This window comes from Saimiri boliviensis, chromosome 8 (assembly GCF_048565385.1).
Source record: "Saimiri boliviensis isolate mSaiBol1 chromosome 8, mSaiBol1.pri, whole genome shotgun sequence".
Classification (NCBI taxonomy): Eukaryota; Metazoa; Chordata; class Mammalia; order Primates; family Cebidae; genus Saimiri; species Saimiri boliviensis.
In genome coordinates, this window is record NC_133456.1 from 22669895 (window position 1) to 22696116 (window position 26222).

At 43.8% G+C, this 26222-nt stretch overlaps 1 protein-coding gene across 3 annotated transcripts; it reads right to left on the minus strand.

Moving 5' to 3' along the window:
* Positions 1-26003, minus strand: HMCES (5-hydroxymethylcytosine binding, ES cell specific). 3 transcript variants are annotated; one of them, XM_010336901.3, is made up of 7 exons: positions 25937-26003; positions 24944-25149; positions 17435-17578; positions 15627-15752; positions 6520-6701; positions 3101-3293; positions 1-669 (listed from the first exon to the last, which is right to left on the minus strand). In XM_010336901.3, exons 2-7 carry the CDS (start codon positions 25124-25126, stop codon positions 433-435), a joined length of 1065 nt encoding a protein of 354 aa, XP_010335203.1. In that variant the 5' UTR covers positions 25127-25149; positions 25937-26003; the 3' UTR covers positions 1-432. The 3 variants fall into 3 exon arrangements, with proteins under 3 accessions (XP_010335203.1, XP_074260257.1, XP_074260256.1); XM_074404156.1 differs by lacking the exon at positions 17435-17578; XM_074404155.1 differs by lacking the exon at positions 15627-15752.
* Between the last annotated feature and the right edge of the window lie 219 nt (positions 26004-26222).

Below are 26222 nucleotides of genomic sequence, written 5' to 3' on the forward strand. Positions count from 1 at the left end.
TTCATCAAATATAATTTATTCAGGAAAAAAAAATACATTTTAAGAACTTACTCAAGACAGAAATAGCCCAGTGGCTGAGCAGAAAACAGCTTACTGTGAGGAATACCAGGTCAGGGCAGAGACTTCCCAGCTGGGTAAGGCATGGTTTAAGGGAAGACTCCACCAGCCCTGCCAGGAAAGAGCAGCAGGCACAGTGCCCCTATGGGGCCCACATGGCTGGTGACAAAGCATGACACCTCTTCCAAAGCTGTCCGCCAGCCCCACTAGGGGCTCCTACTCATGGCAAGGAAGCCGACTTCCCCATGAGCCCACAACTGTCAACTAACACTAAGCTACCTCCTCCCAAAGCAAACACACACACATACAATTTAAGAACCTATTATCAGAACAGCAGTGCAGTAGACCCTGGTCTTGGTCTCTGAAAGTCCTGTGTCACTGGCTGTAAGGACGCTTGGCCACAGGTTCCTCCTCCTTCTCTCGCTTCAGCCATTGCTCTAGGAGTCCTGCAGTGCCTCTCTTGGTGGGGAGTGAACTCTTTTGCAGGAACTGGCTGGACCACTGAGGAACATCTGACTCTTCCTTTTTGGGTGTTTTTGAGTCTTCCTTTTTGGGTGACTTTGTGGCCAGCCACTGCAACATCCTCTGGCTACTGCCACTTGCCTTGAGCTCCTAGGAGAAGGAGGAAAAAGCTCAAACCATTCAGCTCAAGTTTTTGGGAAAAGGTGAAGTCCAAAGGAAGAAACAGGGGAAGAGCCATTAGGTACGGACCCAGGCTTGGAAAATGTTATTAAGGGCCACCTGGGGCCCACCAGTCAAGAGCGGGAAGAGAGGAGTGTGTTCTAAAGGGCAGGAAAGAAGCTCTTAGAGGCCGGGCGCGGTGGCTCACGCCTGTAATCCCAGCACTTTGGGAGGCCGAGGCGGGTGGATCACGAGGTCAACAGATCGAGACCATCCTGGCCAACATGGTGAAACACCGTCTCTACTAAAAATACAAAAAATTAGCTGGGCATGGTGGCACGTGCCTGTAATCCCAGCTACTCAGGAGGCTGAGGCAGGAGAATTGCCTGAACCCAGGAGGCGGAGGTTGTGGTGAGCCGAGATCACGCCATTGCACTCCAGCCTGGGTAACAAGAGCGAAACTCCGCCTCAAAAAAAAAAAAAAAAAAAAAAAGCAGCTCTTAGAGAAGGTTTCACAGAGGAGTGTGTGGGACCAGACAGAGAAGACAGCTGAAAGGCATTCCAAATGTGCAGAGAATGAAGCATTCTCCGGGAAAAGAATGTAATTCAGCATGATCTGGGGGGAATGTTGGAAAATGAGACTGGAGCAATATGGAAGAACTTCCAACAGCCACTGTGATTAGGCTAAATTGTTTCCTCTTTGTGCAGACAATCTGGACAATCTCTTGACCGTCACTCCTCCCTTCTGCTTCCTGTATATCACACCCCAATCCTGAACTGAAAGGTTCTGAATTAGCACAATGCCACCTCTCCAGAATGTGACATCTTTTGTAGTAAACACCATAGCAGGGATAGGTGGAATGGTGCATGCCCGTAATCCAGCACTTTGGGAGGCTGAGATGGGAGGACTGCTTGAGCCCAGGAGTTTGAGACCAGCCTAGGAAACAAAGACCCTATCTCTATTTAAAAAAAAAAAAAAAAAAAGAGCAGGGCATGGTGGTACAAACTTGGTAGTCCCAGCTACCTGGGAGGCTGAGGTGGGAGGATCATTTGAGCCCAGGAGTTTGAGGCTACAATGAACTATGATTGTGCCACTGCAGTCTAGCCTGAGAGACAGAGCATGACCCGACCCTATCTCTAAAAAAAAAAAAAAAAGAAAAAGAAAAAAGACCATTGTAGAAATGCGGCAGTGTCTAGGCCAAAATGAATATAGGTTGAGCATTCTAACTTTGAAAATCCAAGATCCAAAATGCTCCAAAACCTAAACTTTTTGAGTGCTTACATGATTCTGAAAGGAAATGCTGATTTGGGATATTAAGCTAGGAAGTATATAATGCAAATCTTCCAAAATTTGAAAAAATCAAAAATCTAAAACACTTCTGGTCCCAAGCATTTTGGATAAGGAATATTCAACTGTATATATAATTAGTTTTAGAGTTATCTAATTTTTAAAAAGTGCCACCATTGCAGGAGTTTATCAGAATTGACAAAAGAAAAAAAGATGACACTGACTGTGGGTATGGAAAAAAACTTTAGAGAGGGAGGCAGCTGTTCTTGCAATCATCCTTAACACAGCATTCTAAAATGTCTATTCTTGGAACATTCCAAGTATGTCCTACTTCAAGTTCCTCTATGCCACCTAACAACAATCACTCCTCCTAAACCCTTACCCTCAAATGTCAGTGGGGGCCAGCTTTTTGCTCTGGAACTTCTCTTACCACTGCAAGCCTTCTGCTTATTTGCCTTCCCTCCCTAAAATACACCCTCTGGATCCTTGCTAATTCTAAGTTAACATTCATGGTAGGAATGCTCTCAAATCCTCCTAAAGGAAACTAAGGACTGGACCTCCTCCAACTTGTAGTTGGGAAAGCAAAGAGACACCAAAAATCATAGTTGAGGATGGAGCCACAACATGGTCAAGGGCTCCTTTGTCTTTCTCACAATCACTGTCTAGGTTAGGAGTCCTCAAACTTGGTTTATCAGCCTCACCAAAGAAGCTTCCCCCCAGCCTTTTTTGTGGAGAATGGGGTCTCACTACATTGCCTAGGCAGGTCTGAACTCTCGGGGTAAAGCTACCCTCCACCTCTGCCTTCTAAGTGCTGGGATTACAGGCATGAGCCACTGCACCCAGATGAAGCTTCTTAATTATAGAGAAGCCCAAGTCTAGCTCTAACTGTTGATTCTGAATGTCTGGATAGGGTCCAGCATTTACAATTTGAAAGAGGTCTCTTCCTGGGGACTCTGAGACACAGCCAGGTTTGAGAATTGCTGGTCTATACTAATTTGCTGTGTACAAGGAGTATGAGAGCTTTTGATGGTCCAAATTAAAGGGACGATCATAAAAGGCCACATCCTAAAAGAAAGGGCACACTGACAGAAGACAGAAAGCTCAAAAAGGACTGTACCAGTCACAGGCCCCTACCTTTTTGACCACCAAGTTAACAGGAGCCAGACACTCAGGAGAGTTGTTTCGTGAATTGTTCACCACAGAAGAGACTGGATGGAAGGTGATGTTCTCTGTTGGGTGGATTAATTTCAGAGCTTCCCGAGTTGAGACTTCACCAAAGTCAAGCCATTTAGAAACTGCCTCCTCCCCATCTAATATGGCAGGCATCCTGGCCAGGGAAGTCCAAGACAATGGTTGGGAGAGGGAGTGTGAGAATAAGCAGAGAAGGGAGAGAGACTTGAGTCAGCTGATAGCTCAAAATATCATTAAGGGGAGCTTGCCCTACCTCTACGCCTCATATGCTAATTGCTGCCACGTGCTCCCTGAGCACAGGCTGATAGGACACCAGATTCAACACCTGAAAAGCCGTGTTATAAAGTTTCATGGCAAAGACAGCGAAGAAAGAGTACTATGACTGGTCTAGAGTACTCCAGTGTCCACTCTAGCAAATCAGTAAACTTTCTATGACACCCCAGCCTAAAATGAAGGGAAAATACATCTTGAACACTTGTCTATCAACAGCAATCTCAAACCTCACCACTTCTAAAAGACTTATAGTAAGAAAATTGTGAACCAAAGGAAACCATGAGTCAGAAAAGCAGAGAAGCTGTCAAACATGACTCCTGGTACCCAGTAGATATAAGGAAAATATACTAGGTTTAGCTTCCAGTTTTATGTTTCAGGCCAATGCAAAGTATGGCACACACTTTATTGGGTGGCACCAGATACAGACAAATGTTGATTTGTCTCCTAAATATATATACAACATATAAAATAATGTTAAATACTGTAATGTATAAAATAATGGCACATTTTTAAATGAATGGTGATTCAGATTAAATGAAATAGAATTTTTAAAGATTAATTACTGGAAGAGAACTACTATATCACATGAAAGCATATTTTCACAGATACAGCCTAGGACAAGAGTAAAGCAGGTAATACTGATAGGTGTCGCACTGCATTCTTTTCAGTAGAACTCCAAAAAATCACTTCAGGGAGTACTTAGCTCTGGCAGAAATTATAAAGGTACAATACAAGTAAAGTCGGTTCTGCCAATGCTTGTGTTTAAAATGCAAATCTGTTCCAATGCAACTGACATATTAGAGAGAAATTGGAGCATAATGCAAATTTTGTGTTTGCTTTTGCACAACTTCATCTCTGAGAAACACAAAGTGAACACAGAAAATTGCACCCAGCTGAACTGTGCCTTGTAGAAATACACAAAATGCACACATCTCAAACACTGACCACTACTTTGGCTCACTGCATACTATTTTACAAAATTGTTTTTTACTATTCTTTTGCCTTTCTGAACTTTTCTATCTATATAAAAAGACACCCATTTAACATCTCAAACATGCCTAAGCTTCCTGGCTCAAAACATGGTAGGCAGTGCATGTGAATGGAGACATTTTAAATATTGAAGAGAAGTTTGAAATAGTAAAGGATCCTGAAAGAAAAACGAGAACATGTGATTATTTCCTAAGGGGTATCAAGGGGTCCACATCAGTGATAATGCTTCAAAAAAAAAAAAAAGAGAGAGAAATGGCCATGGCTGGAAAAACTTCAAGAAGTACTCTGAAGTCAACACTGATCAGGCCTAAAGGAATAAAAGCGATGAAGAGATTCTTTAGCATATGGCAGAGTGCCCCCTACAAAAAAAAAAAAAAAAAAAAAAAAAAAAAGTGGAACCTTTCTCACAAAGAGAAAGCACTTATTTATACATAAATATGCAGCTTTATTTGATCTCTGCTCAGTGACTGAAAAAATACATAAAAATAATCACCTAATTAGCCGGGTATGGTGGTGTATGCCTGTAATCCCAGCTACTTAGGAGGTTGAGGCAGGAGAACCACTTGAACTCAGGAAACGGAGGTTGCATGGGCCGAGATCATGCTACTGCACTCCGGCCTGGGCAACAAGAGCGAGACTTTGTCTCAAAAAAAAAAAGCACTTATAAGGTCCATATAAAAAATATAAATAAGGCCTATATATAAATAAGGCCTTAAATACCACAAGTGGCTCCTTTTAGTGCCAGTAGTGGTTAGTTTAGTGGTTTCAAACATGGCTACAATTTTCAATGCTTTCTGCTACTGGGAGAAGCCACATGTACAGATGAAAATGCCACTAAGGAAGATGAAAATGCCACTAAGGAATTTCTAGCAGTGATACAGAAGTTAATTGGAGGAGAAGGCTATACATTGAATCAAATATTCAATTCTGATTAAATAGCACCTATTATAAATGCATGCCTCAAAGGAAATACATTCAAAGGAAGAAAAATGTGCCCTAGGATTTAAGACTGCAAAAGATAAAAAAAAATTTTACATGGGCCAGGCACAGTGGCTCATGCCTGTAATCCCAGCACTTCGGGAGGCTGAGGTGAGTGGATCACGAGGTTAAGAGTTTGAGAGCATCCTGGCCAACATGGTGAAACCCTGCCTCTACTAAAAAATACAGAAATTAGCTGGGTGTGGTGGCAGGCGCCTGTAGTCCCAGCTACTTGGTAGGATGAGGCAGGAGAACTGCTTGAACCCAGGAGGCAGAGGTTGCAATGAGCTGAGATTGCGCCACTGCACTTCAGCCTGGTGACAGAGGGAGACTCCATCTCATAAAAAACAATTTTTTTTTTTTTTTTTTTTTTTTTTTTTTTTTTTGAGACGGAGTTTCGCTCTTGTTACCCAGGCTGGAGTGCAATGGCGCGATCTCGGCTCACCGCAACCTCCGCCTCCTGGGCTCAGGCAATTCTCCTGCCTCAGCCTCCTAAGTAGCTGGGATTACAGGCACACGCCACCATGCCCAGCTAATTTTTTGCACCTTTAGTAGAGACGGGGTTTCACCATGTTGACCAGGATGGTCTCGATCTCTCGACCTCGTGATCCACCCGCCTCGGCCTCCCAAAGTGCTGGGATTACAGGCTTGAGCCACCGCGCCCGGCCAAAAAAAAAACAATTTTTTTTACATAATCTTCCTTCCACAACTTCACAGTAACATAAGATGCAATTCTTCCAACACTCACTTCCACAACCAAACTTGAGGTCTTTTTGAGGTAAAGTGCTGTATTTATTGCAGTATTTATTTATTTCTTAACCACCTAACATGAATAAAACAGTGCTACTGTTTTATTGGGTTTCCATTATTTTTTAATGTGTCACTGACAAAATTTTAAGTGTTGTCTCCTTAACCCCACAATTCCCCAAAGTTATGTGCTTTTTATTCTATCATTTTGCATAGTACAGTGATTTTTAGGAATGCATGTCACGTTAGAGTCAAACTCACTGTAACTCTACCTTGTAAAAGACTTGGTTTCCTACTCTCTAAAGCGACCTAAAAGCAGAAGACAAACTTTCCTTTGGATCCTTTTGGATTCAGGGGTAAGAAGTATGACTTGCCTGGGGTGGATGTCACTCAAGCCTTTGCAGGAATCCACTGTGATGATAGTATAGGAATACAAGACATCACCTCCCTCTGGGGGCTCCCAGCAGTCAAAGATCCCAGCCATTGTCAGCAGCCTCCAGTTGTCCCAGACTTTCTCCCAGTTTTCAGGACTATCTGCAACACCAACACTACCTGACTGGAAGCAAAATATATGGGCAGATTAGATGCATTCAGCAGCCTTCTTCTACATGCAGGTTGGGTACTACTTGAGACTCAAGAGCATGGAAATCATTTTAAAAGTAATTTAGTCCATGTCTTATTAACCCCTCTTGATTCACTGTCACCAAAAGAAAGAAGGTTGGTGGCAAACGCCAACTGAAGCTATAGATTCATGGCTCCTTAATACTTTCAGAATTTAACACCTTCACTGGACATTTAGGCATTCCATGAACTGGCCCACCATTGTAGCTATCACTCACATTGTTAATTTGAACCCAAACCAGCTCTTAGTAAATGAAGCTCTCATGAAATTTCATGCACCTGTGTCTTGCTGAAGCAACCTTCCTCTGCCCAAAATGTCCCTCCCACTCTTTCTTAAACTGAAGTACATGTCATGCCAATTCCTACTAACCATTCAAAATTCAGTTCAAGGGCTAAAATGTAGAAAGCCGGAAAAAAAACATCACTTCTAATAGAAAGAAAAAAGCTGGGCTAGGTGCGGTGGCTCACGCCTGTAATCCCAGCACTTTGGGAGGCTGAGGTGGGCAGATCACCTGAGGTCAGGAGTTTGAGACCAGCCTGACTAATATGGTGAAACCCCATCTTTAAAAAAAATAAAAATAAAAAATAAAAATAAAAATAAAAAAGCTGGATAATATGCAAAATCATAACTTTTCTTAAACTTATCAGGTGAGGTCATAGGGAAATCAATTTCCCTGAAATTTAAGAAAAGACAGAGATGGGACACAAGTACTGGCTTATTGGCAGCAACAGGAGGAAGACACAGCCTTCATACAACCAGGTAAGAATTCAGATAATGTTATTATCACATTTCCACAAGCGGATTATGGGCTAGCAGGATATTGGAGCTGCAAACCTCAGAGGAGTTTGCACCACTTCACAGGCTCTTCTCCTTGGACGTTGACAGTGCAACGGTGAGGAGTGCAACTGGGGACAGGGCAGGAGCCTGGAGGAAGCCATCCTCACTGTTGCATACCTTGAAGGCAAGCTCCTCTGCCTTACCTAATCACTTTTCCCCTAAGGAGCAAAAGTCTTAAGCTGCCAGGGAAAGGGTAATAATCCCTTTCATGCCTAAGATACAGGTAAAGACCCACAGAGGCTGGGGAAGGAGAAAAAGCAAAAGCCTCCTACCCCCTTGGGGAAGACTGAGCCAGAGAGCCAGGCCTGCCTAAGACAGACTGAACCAAGAACTGCCTCCATCCCTGTTTAGATGACAAACATTAAGCGACAAGCAGAAGCAGTCTACTTCTGGAGGAGGGAAAAGGGCACAGCAAGACCCTGTCTAAGGAACAGGCTCACAGGAAAATCCAATAACTGAAGAGAGCAGGGATGCTGAGAAAACCCTCTAGAAAGTAAATTCTTACCCTAAACACTGGGTAACACCGGAGGACTTGAAATCCTGTGGCCAAGAAAGGCACTGTAATGACAACAAAGCCTACATCCAGTTCAATTCCTGACAAGACTGACTTAACCTCATACATTAATGGCCTAATAGAAAAATTTCCAGACACAGATATTATTAATTTCAGTCTCTGTCCTACATATCATCTCTGGCAACAATAAAAAATTACAAGGCAGGCCGGGCGCGGTGGCTCAAGCCTGTAATCCCAGCACTTTGGGAGGCCGAGGCGGGTGGATCACAAGGTCAAGAGATCGAGACCATCCTGGTCAACACGGTGAAACCCCATCTCTACTAAAAATACAAAAAATTAGCTGGGCATGGTGGTGTGTGCCTGTAATCCCAGCTACTCAGGAGGCTGAGGCAGGAGAATTGCCTGAACCCAGGAGGCGAAGGTTGCGGTGAGCCGAGATCGTGCCATTGCACTCCAGCCTGGGTAACAGGAGCGAAACTCCTCCTCAAAAAAAAAAAAAAAAATTACAAGGCACACAAAAAAATGCTAAAACAGTCAGCCATAAAGAGATATAAAAATTAATAGAACCAAACTCAAGAGATTACATTTCCCAGATGCTGAAATTATCAGAGAACTTAAAGTAAGTATAATTGGGCCGGGCACGGTGGCTCAAGCCTGTAATCCCAGCACTTTGGGAGGCTGAGGCGGGTGGATCACAAGGTCGAGAGATCGAGACCATCCTGATCAACATGGTGAAACCCCGTCTCTACTAAAGATACAAAAAATTAGCTGGGCATGGTGGCACGTGCCTGTAATTCCAGCTACTCAGGAGGCTGAGGCAGGAGAATTGCTTGAACCCAGGAGGCGGAGGTTGCGGTGAGCCGAGATCGTGCCATTGCACTCCAGCCTGGGTAACAAGAGTGAAACTCCGCCGGGCGCGGTGGCTCAAGCTTGTAATCCCAGCACTTTGGGAGGCCGAGGCGGGTGGATCACGAGGTCGAGAGATCGAGACCATCCTGGTCAACATGGTGAAACCCCGTCTCTACTAAAAATACAAAAAATTAGCTGGGCATGGTGGCACGTGCCTGTAATCCCAGCTACTCAGGAGGCTGAGGCAGGAGAATTGCCTGAACCCAGGAGGCGGAGGTTGCGGTGAGCCGAGATCGCGCCATTGCACTCCAGCCTGGGTAACAAGAGCGAAACTCCGTCTCAAAAAAAAAAAAAAAAAAAAAGAGTGAAACTCCGTCTCAAAAAAAAAAAAAAAAAGTAAGTATAATTAATATGTCAAACGCTCTTATGGAAAAGGTGGACAACATACATAAACAGATAAGGAATTTTAGCAGAGAGATGGAAACTGTAAGAAACTCACTGAACTTAAAGATAGGTCAACAACGGCCAGGTGCAGTGGCTCGTGCCTGTAATCCCAGAACTCTTGGAGGGCAAGGCAGGCAGATCACTTGAGGTAAGGAGTTCGAGACCCACCTGGCCAACATGGTAAAATCCTGTCTCTACTAAAAAAGAAAAAAAAAAAAAAATCGGCCAGGCGTGGTGGCTCACACCTGTTATCAGAGCACTTTGGGAGGCCGAGGCAGGCAGATCACGAGGTCAGGAGATCAAGACCATCCTGGCCAACATGGTGAAACCTGTCTCTACTAAAAATACAAAAATTAGCTGGGCCTGGTTTTGAGTGCCTGTAATCCCAGCTACTCGGGAGGCTGAGGCAGGAGACTAGCTTGAATTAGGGAGTTGGAGGCTGCAGTGAGCTGAGATCATGCCACTGGACTCCAGCCTGGTGACAAAGCGAGACTCCATCTCAAAAAAAAAAAAAAAAAAAAAAGATTAGCCGGGCATGGTGGTGCGTGCCTGTAGTCCCAGCTACTTGGAAGGCCGACGCAGAATTGTTTGAACCTGGGAAGCAGGGGTTGCAGTGAGCCAAGCTCGCACTACTGTACTCCAGCTTAGATGACAGAGCAAGACTCCATCTCAAAAAAAAAAAAAAAAAAAAAAAAATGAAAATTTTCCAAACTGAGAGAAAAAAGAAAGAAAAATAGAGTGAATATCCAAGAACAATGGGACAATTAAATCATAACACATGTGTCATTAGAATCCCAGAAAGAGAAAATGGGGCAGAAGAAATATTTGAAGAGGAAAAACTCAAGAAATTTCCATAAATTATGAAAGATATCAAACTGTAGATCCAAGCAGCTAAGAGAACAGGCCAAAACACATATACACAATGTATTTAAACAGCTGCCCTAAGAGAAAATCTTAAAGGCAAGGGTGGAGGGAAGTGGACAAGGCGGTGAGAGAAGTAAACATTTATGCATTACATGCAAAAGAAAAAAAAGTCAGTTACACTCGACTTCTCAAAAGAAACTATGGGAGCCAGAGACAGTGAAGTGCATTTTTTTTTAAAGTACTGAAAGAAAATAAAACACCACTCACCCAGAATCTTATACATTTTGAAAATACCTCTCAAAAACAAAGACAGCCGGGCACGGTGGCTCACGCCTGTAATCCCAGCACTTTGGGAGGCCCAGGCGGGTGGATCACGAGGTCAAGAGATCAAGACCATCCTGGTCAACATGGTGAAACCCCGTCTCTACTAAAAATACAAAAAATTAGCTGGGCATGGTGACGTGTGCCTGTAATCCCAGCTACTCAGGAGGCTGAGGCAGGAGAATTGCCTGAACCCAGGAGGTAGAGGTTGCGGTGAGCCGAGATTGCGCCATTGCACTCCAGCCTGGGTAAAAAGAGTGAAACTCCGTCTCAAAAAAAACAAAAAAACAGACAGTGGTTGCCAGGGGTTAAAGGCAGGAAGGTATGAAAAGTGACTGCTAATGGGTATAATTTTATTTAGGGTTGGAATTAGATAGTGATGATGGCTGCACAACATTTTGTGGGGTTTTCTTTTTTCTTTTTTTTTTGGAGACAGGGTCTTGCTCTGTCAACCAGGCTGGAGTACAGTGGTGTGATCTTGGCTCATTGCAACCTCGACCTCCTGGGCTCAAGTGATCCTCCCACCTCAGCCTCCCGCATAGCTGGGACCACAGTGCAAGCCACCACGCATGGCTCATTTTATAGGTGTGATCCACCATGGCTGGCTAAGGTTTTGAATACACTAAAAACCACTGTACATTTTTAAAGGGTGAATTTTATTATATGTGAATTGTATCTCAATAAAAAACATCATTTTTTTTAAATGGACTTTTTCAGACAAAAAGAAAAGCATTCATTAGCAGCAGACCCACATTACAAGAAAAATTCAAGTCCTTCAGGTGGAAGGACTATAATATCAGACAGAAAACTGGATCTGTACAAAATAAGTGAAGATCCACGGAAATGGCTAAAATGAAAATACATGTACAAAGACTTTTCTTATTTTTTACCACTCTAAAATATAATTAACCATCCACAATAAAATAATAGCAATGTATTCTAAGTTTATAGCATATGCAAAAATAAAATGCATAATAGTAGCCCAAAAGACAGAAGCAACTTAGAGAATACTATTGTAAGGTCTTTTCAATAGTAATGTAGTACATAAAGACAGAATGTTATTAATTTTAAGATGTATACTGTAAGCTGTAGGGCAACTACTAAAAACATTTTTTGAAGAAGTAAAAACAATAAGCCAATGATGGGGATGAAATGCAATCATAAAAGATTATTCCCCAAACAGATAGATTAGGAAAAAAAGAACAAAGAGTTGATGGAACAAATAGAAAACCAGCAAAACAGTGGATTTTAACCCAATCACATCAATAATTACATTAAATTAAATGTTTTAAACATAAATTAAAAGAATGACTGTCAGACTGAATCAAAAAGGAAGACTCAACTATCTGTAGTATAAAAATTCAGTTCAGGCTGGGCGCGGTGGCTCAAGCCTGTAATCCCAGCACTTTGGGAGGCCGAGGCGGGTGGATCACGAGGTCAAGAGATCGAGACCATCCTGGTCAACACGGTGAAACCCCGTCTCTACTAAAAATACAAAAAATTAGCTGGGCATGGTGGCGTGTGCCTGTAATCCCAGCTACTCAGGAGGCTGAGGCAGGAGAATTGCTTGAACCCAGGAGGCGGAGGTTGCGGTGAGCCAAGATGGCGCCATTGCACTCCAGCCTGGGTAACAAGAGCGAAACTCCGTCTCAAAAAAAAAAAAAAAAAAAAAAAAATTCAGTTCAAGGCCAGGTGTAGTCACTCATGCCTGTAATCCTAGCACTTGTGGGGCCAAGGCAGGTGGATCACCTGAGGTCAGGATCTCAAGATCAGCCTGGCCAACATGGTGAAACCCTGTCTCTACTAAAAATACAAATATTAGCTGGGCATGATGGCACACATCTGTAATCCCAGCTATCTGGGAGGCCAAGGCAGGCAGGAGAATCACTTGAACCCAGGATGTGGAGGTTGTAGTGAGCCAAGACCCCACCATTGAACTCCAGCCTGGGCAACAAGAGTGAAACTCCATTTCGAAAAAAAAAACAAAAAAAAAACAGAATGTATATTAAGCCAATACACATTAAGTTCCTAGACAGAGTAACTGACTTATACTAAGTGCTTAATATGTGCTATTATAATTGGTACATGTGGCTGGGCGTGGTGGCTCATGCCTGTAATCCCAGCCTTTTGGGAGGTCAAGGCGGGTGGATCACAATGACAGGAGTTCGAGACCAGCCTGGCCAACATGGTGAAACTCCATCTCTACTAAAAATACAAAAATTAGCCAGGCATGGTGGCAGGCGCCTGTAGTCCCAGCTGCTCAGGAGGCTGAGGCAGGAGAATCACCTGAACTCAGGAGGAGGAGATTGCAGTGAGCTGAGATTGTGCCACTGTACTCCAGCCTGGGTGACAGGGCAAGACTCCATCTCAAAACAAAACAAAACAAAAAAAGGCCGGGCGCGGTGGCTCAAGCCTGTAATCCCAGCACTTTGGGAGGCTGAGGCGGGTGGATCACGAGGTCAAAAGATCGAGACCATCCTGGTCAACATGGTGAAACCCTGTCTCTACAAAAAATAAAAATAAAAATAATTAAAAAAAATAGCTGGGCATGGTGGCACGTGCCTGTAATCCCAGCTACTCAGGAGGCTGAGGCAGGAGAATTGCCTGAACCCAGGAGGCGGAGGTTGCGTTGAGCCAAGATCGCACCATTGCACTCCAGCCTGGGTAACAAGAGCGAAACTCCGTCTCAAAAAATAAATAAATAAATAAATAAATAAACAATAGATAAGATGTTTTTATAAATTAACCTTGTCTTGAACCAAATCATTTGTTCAAGATTGGCTAGACGGGATTTTCTTTTTAATTTATATTTTATTTCAATAGGTTTTTGGGGAACAGGTGGTGTCTGGTTACATGAATAAATTCTTTAATGGTGATTTATGAGATTCTGATGCACGCATCACTGATAGGGGATTTTCTGAGGGTGAAATAAACTCTCTTGACTATTGAAATTGTGCCCCAAAAAGTTACAAAAAAACCAATGACTAAATTCTTGGGCTTACAGGATAGCACAGAAGAAAAGAAACAACTTGCTGAAACAGTAAGACTCCCTCCGCCTATAAAATAACAAAACTGGCTGAATTGGTTGGAACCTATATATAACCGACTAGAGTATATGCAGAACAAGCTTGCTTATATCACAGCCTGAATTTCCACCATGTTTCATACTAACTCCCCCTGAATTTACACGAGACCTATATGGAGGCAGGAAGAGATAACTACACATACCTGAAGACTTTCCAGACCTCCCCTTTCCTTCCACGAATCACCTACTAATCCCAGAATCCATTTCCTAAACCTTTTTTAAAATAAAAGTACTGCCTTAAAGCAAGCTAGGGAAACAGAGCTGGACTCCTGTATTCTTGCTAGTCAACTTGCAATAAAAAACTTTCCTCTGTCACCCAGGCTGGAGTGCAGTGGTGCAATCTTGGCTCACTGCAACCCCCACCCCTTCAGGCTCAAGCTATCCTCCCACCTCAACCTGCCAAGTAGCTGGGACCAGCTACTCAGTGTCATGGTATTGGCTTTTAGCACATTTGGTAGCAAGCCCCGAAATGAGATGACAGCTGAATAAACAATTCCCAGTTTTAACAAGCAAACTGCAGTAAGAACTTGGGTGCTTTAGCAGTGTCAGACTAAATAATCTAAAAATAAAATATGATGTTGGTATGTCTGATTTGTTTTCAATCTCCTGATAATGTTTTAACATTAACAATTCAATTTATGTCTTAGGGCGAAAGGGTTTTTGTTTTGTTTTGTGATGGGGTCTCACTCTGTCACTCAGGCTGGAGTACAGTGATCTCGGCTCACTGCAACCTCCACCTCCCGGGCTCAAACCATCTTCCCATCTTAGCCTCCCAAGTAGCTAGAACCATGCCCAGCTAATTTTTTGTATTTTTGGTAAAGATGGGTTTTTGCTATGTTGCCCAAATTGGTCTGGAACTCCTGAGCTCAAGCAATCCACCTGCTTTGGCCTCCCAAAGTGCTGGATTATAGGTATGAGCCACCATGCTTGGCCTGAGCCACTGCATCCAGCCACAATTAAAGTTTTATGAGGGAAATGTTAAACATAGAGCTATGATATGACGTAGCAATTCAACTCCTAGGCCTCTAACCAAGAGAGATGAAAATATAATCCATGCAAAAACTTGTACCTGAATGTTCATAGCAGCATTATTCATAATAACCGAAAAGCAGAAACAATCCAAGTGTCTATCAATTGATGAATGAATTAACAAAATGTGGTCTTTTGTATCCATACAAAAGAGGAATAAAGTGCTGATCCATGCCAAATATGGATGAATCTTGAAAACATTACGTAAGTCAAAGAAGCCAGTCACAAAAGATCACATATTCTATGATTCCATTTTTATAAAACATCCAAAATAGGCAAATCCATAGAGATGGAAAGTAGATTGGTGTTTGCCAGGGGCTGGGCATAGTGGAGAATGAAGAGTGATTGCTAATGGATATGGAGTTTCCTTGTAGAGTGACAAAAATATTCTGAAATTAGACAAGAAGTAATGATTGCATATTCTGAATATACTAAAACATTCCTGAACTGCACATTCTAAAAAGATAAATTTTATGGTGAATTATCCCTCAATGAGCTATTACTTTATTTTTTTTTTTTGAGACAGAATCTTGCTCTGTCATCCAGGTTAGAGTGCAGTGGTATGATCATAGCTAACTGCAGCCTCTATCTCATGGACTCAAGCAATCCTCCCACCTCAGCTTTCTGACTAGCGGGGACTACAGGCAAACACCACCATGCCCAGCTGGTTTTTGTATTATTTGTAGAGATGGGGTTTTGCCATGTTGCCCAGGCTGGTCTCAAACTTCAGGGCTCAAGCAATCTTCCTGTCTTGGGCTTCCAAAGTGCTGGGATCACAGGTGTGAGCCAATGTGCTAGGCCAAAGCTATTATTTTAAAATAAATAAATAGAACTATGAGGGAAGGAAAAAAAAATGTCCTTTGGATTGTTTCCCTGTACCTTTCCAAATATATATTGTGAATGCTGATAATGATACCTTCTCTGTCTTGATTTGAGGAAAATAGATGAAGTATGGCTGCCTCTGGCTTGTTACTTGACATCGCTGCCACTCATAGAATCCATCTGCTAAAACGACACAGCGTCTTCCCTTTCCCAGAGGCACCTGAGGGAAAATGTGAGCAAGATATGGTCTTAGTGATACAATCATGTTTCACAGGCTGCCATTACTTGGAACTTGAGTTAAAATCTGAGGACTGGGCCAAGGGTTATGGCTCATGCCTGTAATCCCAGCACTTTGGGAGGCCAAAGTGGGAGGATCACTTGAGGTCAGGAGTTCGAGGCCAGCCTGGCCAACACGGTGAAACCCCATCTCTACTAAAAATACAAAAATTAGCTTGGCATAGTGGTATACACCTGTAGTCCCAGTTACTTGAGAGGCTGAAGAACAAGAATCACTTGAACTTGGCAGGCAGACGTTGCAGTGAGCCAAGATCATGCCACTGCACTGCAGCCTGGGTGAAAGAATGAGACTCCATCTTTAAATAAATCACAAACAAACAAACAAATAAATATAACCTGAAGTCTGCCAATATGTAATCTTAAACGTTAATTTATCTGTACATCTTTTTTCATATATAAAAAAAGTCACAACTCACACAGATGTTGAAAAGATTAAATAATGTACATAAAAGCAACCACCTCTTTTCTAACAAATAGGTATTTGTGATAGCTAGTCTTCAAAGGTGGCTCCCCAGTGAAGCATGCTTCCCAGTATTCACACCCCATGTAGATCCCTCCCATACTGAATTTGGGCTGGCTCTGTGTAACCAAAAGAACACAACAAAAGTAGGCTGGGCATGGTGGCTCACACCTATAATCCCAGCACCTTGGGAGGCCCAGGAAGGAGGATCACTTGAGCCCTGGAGTTTGAGACCAGCCTGGGCAACATAGCCAGACCTTGTGTCTATTTAAAAAAAAAAAAAAAAAAAAAAAAAGGCTGGGCGCGGTGGCTCAAGCCTGTAATCCCAGTACTTTGGGAGGCCGAGGCAGGTGGATCACGAGGTCAAGAGATTGAGACCATGCTGGTCAACATGGTGAAACCCCATCTCTACTAAAAATACAAAAAATTAGCTGGGCATGGTGGCACGTGCCTGTAATCCCAGCTACTCAGGAGGCTGAGGCAGAATTGCCTGAACCCAGGAGGTGGAGGTTGCAGTGAGCCGAGATCGTGCCATTGCACTCCAGCCTGGATAACAAGAGCGAAACTCCATCTCAAAAAAAAAAAAAAAAAAAAAAAAAATTTAAATAACAATAAAAAAATGCAGTATAAGTAATGCTGTATGACTGCCAAGATTAAGTGATACTATAAGACCAAGACTTGTATCTTCTATCCTGCTGTTAGATCATGCACTCTAGGGTAAATGAGTCACCATGACAGAAGCCTGGCTATCCTGACACCCTCCAGCAAGGCAAGTGGAAAGCCTTCTAGTTGTTCTAGTCGTCCCAGCTGAAGTGTCAGATGTGGGTGAAGAAGTCATCTTGGACATCCGGCCTCAGCTGCCACGTAATTACAGCATGAGAACCTCTAAGTGAAAACTACCTAGATGAGCCCAGTCAACTCAGAGAATATGAGAGATAATGTTTATCATTTTGTTTCACACTACTAAGTTAAGTGTAGTTTGCTATGTAGTAACAAAACAGCATTCCACATTAACAACTGGGAACATTCTTTTTTATCTTATTTATTTATTTTTGGTTGTCCTCTGTAGGCTAGGATGGAAACTCCCTTGGAACCTTATTTTATTTCTCAGGTATATAAGGCATTAACAGCTACCAGCCACCTACCTTAAATGACCGTTTCTCCATTATGGTATCACTACGACAGTTGGTAGTATTGAACTGCAGCTTGGAAGGATCACTTTCTTTGAACCAAAAAGGGATCAAGCCCCAGCGCATGGGAGCAATGATGCGCTCAGAGGAGTCTGCATCCTGCCATGGAAAGAAGATCTAGTGAGGAGATCAAAATGAAATTCTAACCTAATTTAACATATGTATTTATTACATTATTTAGTAGTATTGAAATATAAAGAATTCAAGATTATTTTTAAAAAGGGAATCTACTTGAAAACAATTTTTTTAATCTTTTTTGATATAAGGTCTGGCTCTGTCATCCAGTTTGGAGTACAGTGGTGCAATCTTGGTTCACTGCAACCTCCACCTCCTGTGCTCAAGACATCCTTCCACCTCAGCCTCCCAAGTAGCTGGGACTACAGACACATGCCATCCCACTCAGCTAGTTTTTGTATTGTTTATAGAGAAGGGGTTTCACTATGTTGCCCAGGCTGGTCTTGAACTCCTGGGCTCAAGTGATTTGCCTATCTCAGCCTCCCAAAGTGTTGGGATTATGGGTGTGAGCCACCACACCCAGCCAAAAACAATTTAATGATTTATCATGATGTAGGTAACTTTAGTTCTTTAGCAATCATATTTCCTAGAATGTAAGACATTCTGCTTGATAAGGTAGAAGGATGCAAAGAAGACAGGCTTCGCTCTGTTGCCCAGGCTGGGGTGCAGTAGCACAATCATAGCTCACTGCAACCTTGAACTCCTGGGCTCACATGATCTTACCGCTTCAGCCTCCCAAGTAGCTGAGACTACAGATACACACCACCATGCCCAGCTAATTTGTTAATTTTCTGTAGAGATGAGGTCTTACTGTTTTGCTCATGCTGGTCTTGAACTCTCATACTCAAGTGATTTTCCTGCCTCAGTCTCTCAAAGCACTGAAGGACACTATTTTTAGGAAAACCTATATACAAGGCTGGCCCTCGATTAACATCTCAGAACTAGATTTTGAGAGTGTTCCTACTTTTCCCCAACTCATAAGTGTGGATTATTTTGCCTAGTAAACAATAAAGTTTATGCCAAACACCTGTTTTCCTTCCGGGAGTCTGAAATTTTGGTACCTGCTAGGCAGAGTGCCTACCTAATGAGCCTCCAGTAATGATCTTGGACCCTGAGTCTGTAATGGGTTTCTCTGGGCATAAACACTGTACATACTAGCCTGGGAAACATGGCAAACTCCTGTCTCTACAAAAAACAAAAACAAAAACAAACAAACAAAAAAATCCCAAAAAATTATCCAGGTGTGATGGCATGCACCTGTAGCTCCAGCTACTTGGAAGGCAGAGGTAGGAGGACCACTCGAGCCTGGGAAGTCGAGGCTGCTAATGAGCTGTGATCGAGCCACTGCACTCCAGCCTGGATGATAGAGTGAGACCTTCTCTCAAAAACAAAACAAACAAAAACACTGCAGATACATTACATTTTTTTCATTACTGAAGAAAGTAACATGCTTAGAGTATCTTCCCACAAGAAGGAGAACATAAGGAAACCTGTGCATTATTTTTTCCAGATTTCTACTAGTATCTTTTTCCTTTGCTGATTCTGTTGTGTCCTTTCACTAATAAACCTTAGACACAATATGCCTTATATGTTTCTCCCCTAATGAATCTCTAAATATGGCGGCAGTCTTGGGGACTCCCAATGCATGGTTGTCAAACTTTTTTTGAATAAGGGGCCCCTTGATAACTTAATGAAATCTACAGATTAAGAAGCACATATACATTATTATGCATGGCATGGCATAGTACACTCTGGGTTGGAAGACACCGGTGAGCAGAGAGTGCATTTTGGGGTGTTAGTACAATGGTTCAGGGGTCTGGTAATGGCAGTGAGAATAACAGTGACATCTAAAAGATTTTTAAAAAATGAAATTGTAGTACAAATGGATTTGTATGAAACAAAGCGGGGATGATTAAGTTTTCAAGCCTAGAAGAGTGAAATAATGATGGTACTACTGAACAGAGAAGAAAAACAGCTTATGAAAGGTTTCATCAGTTGATGAAAGGTTTTATGATGATCATGTGTTGAACTTCTGATACTAGTGAGAAGTCTCCGGCAATTTCAAAAAATGGTTGCAAAATCTGACTCTCACTGAGAGTTGGAAATCTATGTTCATTCCTCCTTGAATCTGAACGGGCTTGTAACTCACTTCCCCTTTAATCTGGATGCGCTTGTAACCAACAGAATCTGGCACAAGTGATACTATATGATTTATCTCATAGTTCTGAAAGCTGGGATTAAGGTGCCAGTATATTTGGTGTCTGGTGAGGGTCCACTTTCTGGTTCACAGATGGTCCTTCTCGCTTTGTCATCACATGGTAGAAGGAATGAGCTAGCTCTCCGTGGTGTCTTTTATAAGGGCACTAATCCCAATCATGAAGGCTCTGACTTCCCAAAGGCCCTACCTCCGAATACCATCGTCTTGGGGGTTAGGATTAACATATGCATTTTTCAAGGACACAGACACTCAAACCATAGCAGCTGTGATCTAGTAAAACTTTATTTACATAAACAGGCAACAGGCCAGATTTGGTCTGAGGATCGTAATTTGCCAATCTCTGTTATAGAATAAAGAGCAAGTTCTTTGCAAGGAGATCCTGGCTCAAAAATCCTTTCTCTGAGCCAGGCATGGCAGCTCACAACTGTAACCCCAGGACTTCGGGAGGCTGAAGCAGGTGGATCACTTGAGGTCAGGACCAGCCTGGCCAACATGATGAAACCCCATCTTTACTAAAAACACAAAAATTAGCTGGGTATGGTGGCGTGTGCCTGTAATCTCAGTTACTTGGGAGGCTAAGGCACAACAAGAATCACTTAAGCCTGGGAGATGCAGGTTGCAGTGAACTGAGAATGCGCCCCTGCACTCTAGCCTGAGTAACAGAAAAAAAAAAAAAAAAAAAAAAAAATCATTTCCTGCTACTTATCAGGTTGGACTAGTCTCAATTTCTTGGGCCCTCAACTTTCCTAATCCAAAAAACAGAATGAAATACTTACCTTGTAGTACAATTTTCAAGAATGAAAGATAACATAGTTAAAATCTGTGGCATAGAGTAGGGACTCAAATTGTAGTATAATATTTTTCTAAGGTAAGGATTAAAAACAAATCATAAAATTATCTATAAAAAGATGATTATTAATGCCATGAAGATAAAGTTTCTTAGAGGGTGTATCATGCACAGGACTTAACCTGTGGGTACAAAAAATTTTGTTAAAAGAAGAAATGAAAAAAATAAAATATAAAAGAAGAAATGACGGTAAAGGCAGAGTACTAAGTAAAAGTACTACTAAGATAAAAGTAGAATGAAGAAAGTCAGGAGAAGATGGAATCTGGAGAAAGGAATCACCAGTACTGGAAGGTTCAGGAGAAGGGCTTCCTTTTGTTTAAAAGCTAATCCCTCTACTATGCTCCTGATAAAATCCAGTCCTGCTTCTTCCAGAATCCTGCCTGCTGTATACATTAATTATCTTTATTTTGAGATTGAGTCTTGCTCTGTTGCCCAGGCTGGAATGCAGTGGCAAGATCTCGGGCTCAATACAACCTCTGTCTCTTCGGTTCAAGCGATTTTCCTGCCTCAGCCTCCCAAGTAGCTGGAATTACAGGCATGCGCCACTATGCCTGGTTAATTTTGTATTTTTAGTAGAGACAGGGTTTCACCATGTTGGTCAGGATGATCTCGAACTCCTAACCTCAAGTGATCCACCCACGTCCACCTCCCAAAGTGCTGGGATTACAGGTATGAGCCTTCATACCCGGCCTGAGCTCAAGAGTTTTGAGACCAGCTTGAGCCACATAGTGAGAACTTCCCCTTAAACCACGAAAAGGCAAAGCCTGTGATCCCAGCTGCTGGGGAGACTGAGGCAACAGGATTGACTGAGCCCAGGAGGTCAAGGCTACAGTGAGCCATGATTGGCCCACTGCACTCCATCCAGCCTGGGCAACCCAGTAAAATCCTGTGTCCAGGAAAAAAAAAAAAAGTCTTCTAAGCAGAAGGACCCCCAGCTCAATGCATAAATAGTAACAGACAACATTACACAATGGTCAACTAAATGATCTCTCATCAGAAACTTCCAAGACAATACTGAAAAAATCTGTGGTTCTCACTACAGGACAACTCTGACACACTCCTCCCTATCATCCGGAGACTTTTGGCAATTAGCTGGAGATATCTTCCGTTGTTCTGATCTGGGAGATGCTACTGACATCTAGCTGGTAAAGGATGTTGCTAAATGCTCTACAATGCCCAGAATAGCTTCCTATAACAAAAAATTATCCTGGCCCAAACTGTTAATGGTGTTAAGGTTGAGAACTCTGTTCTTACAAATTCCACTGATCCTCTTTGAGAGTATGCACTTGACCACTGTAAACCAAACCCAAATGTGAGAATCATCATAGAAAGTAATTGAGAAGCCAAAATACTAAAAACATTGCTCAATATTAGTCATCTTTCCTCTACCCTTCTGGACTTCTGAACAGAACAGCTGGTAGCACTGAAGTGGGTAAATGAAAGAGGAAATAATTTGTAAATCTGTGGTTTCAAATGAAAATGCTGCAATCTATATACATATGCAGGCCGTTGATGATTTGAATGAACTACTAAAATGGTTCTAATTTTTCTTTATAAGTTTGAGAAAATGAGATACCAAATATTATCAAAATTAAGAAACGCCAGCAATCTTAACAAAACCTGTTAGAGATGTGGAATCAAATACTACTCAGCAAATTCATACCACTGACCCAAATGAGGGCTATATTTGCTAGGGGCTCCACCTTCCCCATTCCTGGTTCCTGCATGCCTCCACTGGAGTGGGGACGGTGGTCTGGATCTCAGTTCTAGCTCTGTCCCTCACTGATTAGGTAACCTAGGACAAGTTATAATCTTTCTATACTTCTATCTTTACATCTGTTAAACAAATTTTTCTTCCAGCTAACTTTCTATAATTCTAAGGAGGTCATATAAATGACTAAGGCTCATTTTTTGTTTGTTTGTTAAAAACAGGGTCTCATTTGCGCAGGCTGGTGTCTTGAAATCCTGGTCTCACGTAATCCTCCTGCCTCGGCCTCCCCAAAGTGCTAGGATTACAGGCCTAAGCCACCAGGTCCGGCTAGGCTCATACACTTAATACTGCTCTCTATTCTCACTCTAAATTATGCCTTCCTTTGAAGTATGTTTTATGCTCTCTTTTCCCCTTCAAGGGTCACCAGGATATTCTGATTCCTCTCTCATTTAAAATAAAAAGCTTTAATAGGGAAGTATGTATCCTCTAAAAATGACTCAAAAATAAATATTTCATATAAATGGCTTCATTCAACCAAAGAGATTAATGTTATTTGCTATCTTTTTTTTTTGGAGACTGAGTCTCGCTCTGTCGTCCAGGCTGAAGTGCAGTGGCGCATTCTCGATTCACTGCAACCTCCACCTCCCAGGTTTAAGCGATTCTCCTGCCTCAGCCTCCTGAGTAGCTGGGACTATAGGAGCATGCCACTATGCCTGGGTAAATTTTTCTGTTTTTTTCCATAGAGACAAGGTTTCACCATGTTGGCCAGGCTGATCTTGAACTCCTGACTTCAAGTGATCCACATGCCTAGGCCTCCCAAAACGGTGGGGTTACAGGCATGAGCCACTGCACCCAGCTGTTATATGTTATCTTTATTTATTTATTAGACAGAGTCTTACTCTGTTGACCAGGCCAGAGTGCAGTGGTGTGATCTTGGCTCACCACAACCTTTGCCTCCCAGGTTCAAGTGATTCTTCTGCCTCAGCCTCCCGAGTAGCTGGGATTACAGGCACCCACCACCACAGCTGGCTAATTTTTGTATTTTTAGTAAAGACAGGGTTTCACCATGTTGGCCAGGCTGGTCTCGAACTCCTGACCTCAGGTGATCCACCTGCCCCAGCCTCCCAAAGTGTTGGGATTAGAGGCACGAGCCACCAGGCCCAGCCTGTTACCTTTATTTCAAAATAATGTGATTCCCTATAACGCAGAAATTAGTCCTTTTTTTACTATCATATTATCAGAAAAGTTCTAAAGAGTATGTACCATGTTGGGTACAGTGGCTCACACCTGTAATCCCAACACTTTGGGAGGCTGAGGCGGGCAGATCACCTGAGGTCAGGAGTTTGAGATCACCCTGACCAACATGGAGAAACCCCATCTCTACTAAAAACATAAAAAAATTAGCAGGGCATGGTGGCGCACGCCTGTAATCCCAGGTACTCAGAAGTCTGAGGCAGAACAGCTTGAACCCGGGAGGTGGAGGTTGTGGTGAGCTGAGATAGCACCACTGCACCCCAGCGTGAGCAACACGAGCCAAACTCTGTCTCAAAACAAAACTAAGAATAAGTACCAGAGGTTTAATCAACTTTATAAAGTGATTTCAGCATTATGGATCAAATAGAGTAAAAATTCAGGAAGGAAACAATCATGATTTTTAAAAACATGTCAAGGTCATTTAAAATATTTAAGACATGGAGAAACTATTACTTTCTAGAACAGAGCATTTTATTACACACACATACACACACACACACACACACACACACTTTCAGGAGATAAGGCAAAGAACAAAGATACGAATGTAACTGACCGGTAATTCCAACCCTACAGCATTAAATACTATAAACACAATGACTGCAATTAAACCTCAGATAACCAAACTAAATACAAGTTTCTAGCTTTAGTAAAAGACAAACATAAATAAGACTGAAAACACAAGCAGAAAGGATAAAACTTTTCAATGTCCAAAAAACATCAGAAGTGTTTTAAATTAACTGATCTTAAGCCTGTCCTAGGCCTACAAAATCTGATTCTGCTGGCTTGGTAAGGGGTATAAAGATATTAATTTTTTAAATTTATTTTTTAGGTAGGGTCTTGATCTGTCAGCCAGGTGGGAGTGCAAGTGATACAACCATGGCTCATTGAAGCTTCGACCTCCCCAGCTCAGGTGATCTTCCCGCCTCATTTTTAAATTTTTTGTAGAGATGGGGGTCTCACTATCTTGCCCAGACAGGTCTCGAACTTCTTGGCTCAAGTGATCCTCCCACCTCAGCTTCCCAAAGTGCTGGGGTTACAAGCATAAGCCTGCGCAACTGGCCTTAATTTTTTTTTTGTAAAGATACTCCAATGACCCTGATGATCAGTGAGGTATGAAAGCTGCTATCTTAAAACACAAAGCTTATATAAATTTGGCATATATTAAGGCTAGTATGCCTTGCATAGAAAAGGCATTTAAATTAAACCTGAAAAACGCTGAAAAATACATCTTTATCAGTGTTAGAAGACACGGATAAAAGTTCTTGCATGAGGTCAACAGGGATTCTCAACCGGAAGTCAGGATGTATCCGTCATGGCTGGTTTTTAATGTCATCCCAAGAGGCTGAGCACAGACCAAACCAAATGGGAGATGACGACCGTCTGGGCGAGGGGCTAGCATGGTGCCAAGCTGGTTACCTTCTCAAAGTGCAGTCGAGACAGCAGCACCGGGCTGCTGGACTGAGGACTCTTGTTGTAAGAGGGGCAGTACTTCTCAGGGTGCCTCCATTCCGGGAGCCGCTGCTGGCCGCGCCGATCCCGGTAGGCGCACGCTCTCGTGAGAACCTCTACGGCTAAGTGACAGGACGTTCGTCCACACATTCTTCGACACCGCCCCTCGAAACCTTTTAATCACAAAACGTAAGGAAAAGGGTTATGAGGTACCGTTCCTTCAGCGGCCTTCTCTCTCCGTTCCCACGGCGCCCTGCCACTCCGCGGCCACCGTCGAGTCTTCCCCGAGAAGTCCCACGATGACAAGGGTGCACCCGTTTGCTTCGCTCCCGCGGCCCCGCCCGGCTCCGCGCAGGGCACGGAGGCGAGCCCCGGGAGGAGCCCCGGGAGGAGCTCCGCAGCCCGCCCGAGCGCGGGAAGGGCCGCCGCGGACCGGGCTTCGCGCTTCAGCCAAGCAGGGCAAGCGCAGCTAGCAGGGGTCGCCTCCTCCGGGGACTGGGCGCCCCCAACGCCCTGTCCTTCCCCGCCATCCCCGCCGGGGTCAGCGCCCCACGGCGGCCAGCACCCGCTCACCCCGAGGGCGGCCACTGCACAGCCCCGGAGCGGCCCGCAGAATCCCCGCCTCCCGCCCGCGCGGCCGCAGCGCCGCCGCGCCCGACCTGTGAACCTGCGGGCCGCGGACCCGGCTCCGGACTCTGCTCCCCGGAGCGCGGCCGGCTTTCGGGGAGCAGGTGGCTCCTAGTTGCTGGCCGCGACCCCTCGCCCCTCTCCGCGTCGCCTCCCCTCCGCTCCGGCCCTCAGGCTCTGCCGCCCCGCGTCGCCTCACTTCGGCCCAGGCCGCCCTCTCAGCGTCCCCTCGTGTCCGCTCGTGCCTCCGCTCCCTTCGGTCCGCCAGCGTCGCTTCCCCTCCTCTCCGCTCCCCAACACCCCGACCGCTGGCGTCGCTGCTTCTCCCCTCACCTCGCCTCAGCCTCCCTCCGCGCCGCTCACCTCCCCTCAGGCCGCCCCTCGCGTCACCCCGCCTCCGCGCGCGCTCCCGACGCTAGGCCCCGCCCCCAGGGGCCCGCGGCGCCCGACGCGCCCCAGGGTCCCGGATGCTGAGTCTTCTCCGCTCGGGTTTGGGATGAGTGTTCTCACATTTCCCCGGGAGATGGTGACTGCCTTGGAGGACGCTTCGATCTCAGGCTTCTCGGGGCTCCACTTTCCTCCATATTGGCCGGTTCCCCGGCGGGGTTAACCTTCCTCC

Excerpts from the sequence above, each read along its gene's own strand:
- HMCES (XM_010336901.3), bottom strand. The coding sequence starts at position 25,126 with ATGTGTGGACGAACGTCCTGTCACTTAGCCGTAGAGGTTCTCACGAGA. Across the intron at positions 17,579-24,943 it reads CTCGACTGCACTTTGAGAAG|GATGCAGACTCCTCTGAGCG; the intron begins GTAACCAGCTTG and ends TTTCCATGGCAG. Across the intron at positions 15,753-17,434 it reads TGGAGAAACGGTCATTTAAG|GTGCCTCTGGGAAAGGGAAG; the intron begins GTAGGTGGCTGG and ends ATTTTCCCTCAG.